The 5,121-nt window shown below is 34.7% G+C and overlaps 1 protein-coding gene across 1 annotated transcript; it reads right to left on the bottom strand.

Moving 5' to 3' along the window:
• Positions 1-3,127: 3,127 nt before the first annotated feature.
• Positions 3,128-4,844, bottom strand: LOC131051201 (UDP-glycosyltransferase 86A1-like). Its single transcript, XM_059220367.1, has 2 exons — positions 4,542-4,844; positions 3,128-4,009 (listed from the first exon to the last, which is right to left on the bottom strand). The coding sequence occupies exons 1-2, from the start codon at positions 4,842-4,844 to the stop codon at positions 3,128-3,130; spliced, it is 1,185 nt and encodes a 394-aa protein (XP_059076350.1).
• Positions 4,845-5,121: the final 277 nt, after the last annotated feature.

Here is a 5,121-nt window from a genome sequence, read left to right as displayed (position 1 = left end):
ATCCCTACTTCTTTGGTAATCTATTCTCGTAATTGTTGAAAGGCCTATTATTACACCGAAGGCATCTCATATATGGGATGGATAGCCTGCATCTTCAAATCCACGATGGAGAATTGTTTGAAGGTACTGCAACCATTGCAGTAATATTGGCCTTTCATTTTTTTCATTTATTACATGCACCACTTTCCTTGTCAACTCCATGCAATCGGCACCAGCTCCTCCAGACCTTTTCATCTATTCTTTCTAACATGTTCTGCAATTTTTGAAAAATTGTCAAGCTCGTCCATTCTACTTATTTTCACCTATTCTTTCTGACACCTCCATTCGATCTGGACCGTTTAACAAGATTCATCAGTAATAAAAATAGTTGATATAGATTGAATACATATTTAGTAGGATATTCTTGTCATTGTCAACGATCAAATAGACAAGGTAAATGATGATGAGTTGTGTCGGTTGTTGCATTAATGAAAATGTTGTAGTATCGTCTGCAACAAAAAATGGCGGCCAATGTTTGTAGCGTACAAAGCACTGCATGAAAATGTCCAAATTGTACATACGTAGTCTCATACGTACCACCATTTGTGAAGTGCTCTGCAATCGAGCATTATTCTTCTCCTCCATTACATTCTCTTGCACAATACCCACCGTTACTTCGCTTCAATCACAGAACATTTTTTCATTTAATAAAAAGCAACCCCAACATTATTACCACATGCCCAATGACAGAGCGGCATCAAAGACAAATTAAATGAAATGCAACTTAAATTGTGTAAACATGGCAATATAATTGAAATCGAAAAATCAAAATGATGACTTCTAGATTAGCAAAGTCACCTAGCGTAAAAGTCATCATCATTTACCATGTCATTTACCCTGTATGTTTGATCGCTGACAATGACAAAAATATCCTACTGAATATGTATTCAATCTCTCTCGGCTAATTTAAATACAATTTGTCATGCAAAAGTTTTAGTTGTGCTCACTTCTAACCTCGTATTTGTAAAATCATAATTCCCCTCCTACATTGGTGTTAACAAGAGTTTGAAATTTACTAGGTATCATGGCTTTAACAAGAGTTTGAAATTTTAAAACAATATTTTAAATTTTGTATAATATAATTATTAACTTTATTTTTTATTGAATTTTATATTTTTTAATGGTAGATATATTATGTGTTTAGTATTTAATTGTGTTTTTTATATATATAATTTATATTAAAATATATTTATTGTTATTATACATTAGGTTTTATATAATATATATTTTTAAATAAAATATATATTATAATATATAATTAATTTATAATATTGATTAAAATATTAAATATATTATATGTTAAGCATTATTTATATTTATTATTTAATATGGTTAGAAGTGAGTCACTTAATGAAATGATGGGTTTTTGTCACTTTATGGCTTGTCGTTCATTATTTTGGTTGTTTGTTTCCTATTTTTCAATGCTTGTCATTTATTTTCTCATTTTATCCATTATTTGTTTATAAGAGATTATATTATTATGCTTTAGTAGGGTTTCATAATATCTTTCCACCAAACTCTATTGGTCGACATTATTGAAAACTTGGCACAATATGTGTAGTATAACAAGCAAATTTTTAAGAATAGTGTGCAACACAAACCAATGAATAGCCATCATTGTAGAGGCCTCTCTCTCTCTCTCTCTCTCTCTCTCTCTCTCTCTCTCTCTCTCTCTCTCTCTCTCTCTCTCTCTCTCTCTCTCTCTCTCTCTCTCTCTCTCTCTCTCTCTCTCTATTTATATATATCTTCTTCTTTATTTTTATCTCCTTACCTCTCTCTCAATCTTCCCCCTCTCCCCCTCTTTCTATTCCTATCTATCCCTTGCTCCCTATTGTAAACATAACATGAGCATGTTGGTAATAGAACCTTATTGTCTTCTTGATTTAGAGGTTTTATTCCAATCATGTTTGTATCCTTCTAGATAGATGCAAAAATTATTTAAAGCTATTGCTTCTCCATTGAGACCTTTGTAGCACAAAAACCATCATTTTCTATATAGCCTACCAATTCACCTTGTGTAATTTTTTATATTAAATCAAGAAATCCATTTCATGTATTGCACAAATGTATACAAAAAATAGACCAAAAAATTCCTAATTAAACTTTTCCGGTGTACCCATTGCACACCAAGGTGCAATTGCTAGTTTTATGAGTATTCTTTGACTCTTGTGGTAGCTAATTGTCTTATGAAAATATCCATATTTTTTTAGAAATGAGGTTTCCAAGAGGAAATGTTTTAAAAATATTATTCGGTTATGTTCCTTTCAAATATTTCAAATCACTATTGAAGTCATAATGCAATAAAAACAAGATTTAATTTTCAGTGTAGGTCAAATTTTGCAAAATATATTATGGTGTTGAAATGGACATCCATCCAGCCTAATCTTATGCAAAGCCATCTCCAACAAATCTAAACAAAGTGATAGTTTATGAAACGGTGGTTAGTATAAAAAGAATTAAGAAGATAGAAAATAAATTATGTATTTCTAGAAATAAATAGAACTCGATACTTGAAATCAAAATCTTATAAAAATTACATGATCTTCTTATTATTTAGAAGGTAGGGATATAGATTACAATGTCTTTTGATCAATTTTGAAACATATCAACCTTAAACTCACCCATATAATAGTTATTTTTTAATTTAAATATCAACTAATTTAAATAATTTCAAATATTATTATTAAATACAAACATGACAAAAAAAACCTTAAATACTATTTTAATATAAATACATATAAATAAAGCTCACTTCCTTTATAAACATGTATCTATTAGATCTTCCTTTAAAATAAATCACATTTAGATTGAGATAGATAATAAAATGATCAAAAGAGGGAAATAGCTATTTAACTCCTACGATACACCCAGACATCCATGCCAATCATACATCATAATAGATGTTTTAATGCAGCGTAAGAATAACCATTTCTTCAAAGAAGAGCTAATAGTTCTGTTGGTAGAATACTCCAACAGTTCAAAATAGAAAGTGCCAAGTTAGAATCCTAATCCTATATGATCCATCTGAACTATTGACTCAACAGACCCACCTTCACTATCATTGGCTTCATATGTGGGACTCACTCTGTTAAGGAAAACGGCTCTGCTCTCTCCCTTTCAAATAGTCTACAAAACCCTCCAAATTGTTTTCAGACGAACCTCCATTCATCACTGCTCTCTTCATAATTTCTATAACACTCCCAACATTATTTCTAAGTATTTTCCCATCTTGCCCATCTATATTCATAAATTCTACTACAGTGAGTGCAATCTCCTGGCGGGGCACCAGCATGGATCTCATGTTATTGGAACTTCTGGAAACCTGACCCAGACTCATGGCCACCCCCCATTCATTGACAATGAGCCTGCAATTCGTATACTGGTCTGTGAGCAGGGGAAATGCGAGCATGGGAACTCCCAACCAGAGACTCTCCATGATGGAATTCCAACCACAGTGGGTGAGAAATCCAACCACAGAAGAATGTGACAACACATCCAGCTGAGACACCCACTGAGCAACTAAGCCCTGATCTTTGCTGTTTTCCATAAAACCTTCTGGCAATACATCTTGCACATTTGAGGCGACTATATCAGGACGATGCACCCAAAGGAAGGGCCGTTTGCTCTGCAACAAACCCATGGCCATTTCATGAATTTGAGCTTTGGAAACATGGGCGAAGCTTCCGAAGGAGGCGTATAGAACAGAATGTTTGGGCTTTTTGTCGAGCCAGCTCCTGCAGTCTGACTCGGCCCACATGCTTGTCCCCACCTCGCCCTTGGGACGATGGTCTTGAAACAATGGACCCACTGAAGAAAATGGGATTCCCGATTGCGCTTGCAGCTCTTTGATTGTTTGCCTATCTAGCTCGTCCACTGTGTTAGAAATAATCCAATCTGCGGTGCGGGCAGATTGAAACGCTTGGTATATGATTTGGTGCGACAGCGTTGATACATCTTGCTCTTGCAGATACTAAGGAAGGTCTGTTAATTTCAATGTTGGAGCCCCCGGAATGTAGTTTATCAGCTCCCCTTCTGCAGCACAGCGTCCACCATTGTTTGGTTGGCTTTTCCAAATGGGATGAGCTTTACATTCATAAATCTTTAAAGATTTTCATTCTAGTGTTGATAGCATGTTCTAAGTTTTAACTTGTTTAGATGATTCATTTATATTGATTAGGTTTAAACAATATATTCTAAATTTTAATTTATTCATTTGACTCATCTGAAATTAGATTCATTTTTTCAATAGAATCTTTAAAGAACACACTCTAAACTTTGACATTCACTTATTTAGGTGTTTCATTTGAAATCACACTCACTTCTCTACTAGAACCCATCTATTAGTATGGTGGCTAGTCTGAAATATCTTGCAGGACCCATTAGAGAGACACAATAAAATTAAAATTCTCCAAATGATCTAAATTAAATTTCAAACTTCTCCTCGCTTTTAAATTTATTAATAACAAATAAATAAAATGCGGACTTATAAGAAACAATATTACCATTGCTTGTGAAGGGATGATGGGCGTTGTTGACGAGGAGGTCCCAGTTATAATATATAGAAAACACCATGACCGGCTCCGTCCAGAAAGAAACGTGTGGCCTGCCCAAACGAAAAAAGTGTCGGTGATGATGCAGGAGATCGGAGGGCCTTTTCGTTGCAGATCCTCCATCAATTCCTCTACGTGAGGCTCCATCTTATTCAACAGAGCATCATCAAACTCAACGGGATTGAGAGATCTGTCAAAGTCTTGAGGCAATCCATCGGACACAAGTGCCGAACGGATAAGAGAACCCAGACTCATGTGGGCAAAAGGATCTCGACCATTATTAGCTTTGAGGATTCGGGCGTGGCATCCATGGGTGCACACCACCGTCTCAACAACACTCTTTATTTCAATAAATTTGACATTGACTGGCTGGTTGGAAATCACTCACTGACTTGCCTTCCACCTAGTTTTCTGGTAACAAAATGAATTTCAAGTGGGGAGACTAAATTTATAAATCAATTTTTTGTTGGTCCCAACAAAATGGATTCCTCCCAAGCAGCCCAACCGGGGAGACTTTCTTAACAAAACAATA

This window comes from Cryptomeria japonica, chromosome 5 (genome assembly GCF_030272615.1).
Source record: "Cryptomeria japonica chromosome 5, Sugi_1.0, whole genome shotgun sequence".
Lineage (NCBI taxonomy): Eukaryota > Viridiplantae > Streptophyta > Pinopsida > Cupressales > Cupressaceae > Cryptomeria > Cryptomeria japonica.
Note: the sequence above shows the minus strand (reverse complement) of the source record. Positions and strands in the feature narration are given on the sequence as shown.

What these genes read in the sequence shown, in the direction of transcription:
- LOC131051201 (XM_059220367.1), bottom strand. Translation starts at nt 4,844, where the DNA reads ATGAGTCTGGGTTCTCTTATCCGTTCGGCACTTGTGTCCGATGGATTG. An exon ending in TCATCCCTTCACAAGCAATG is followed by an intron (nt 4,010 to 4,541) that starts GTAATATTGTTT and finishes GACCTTCCTTAG; the next exon opens with TATCTGCAAGAGCAAGATGT.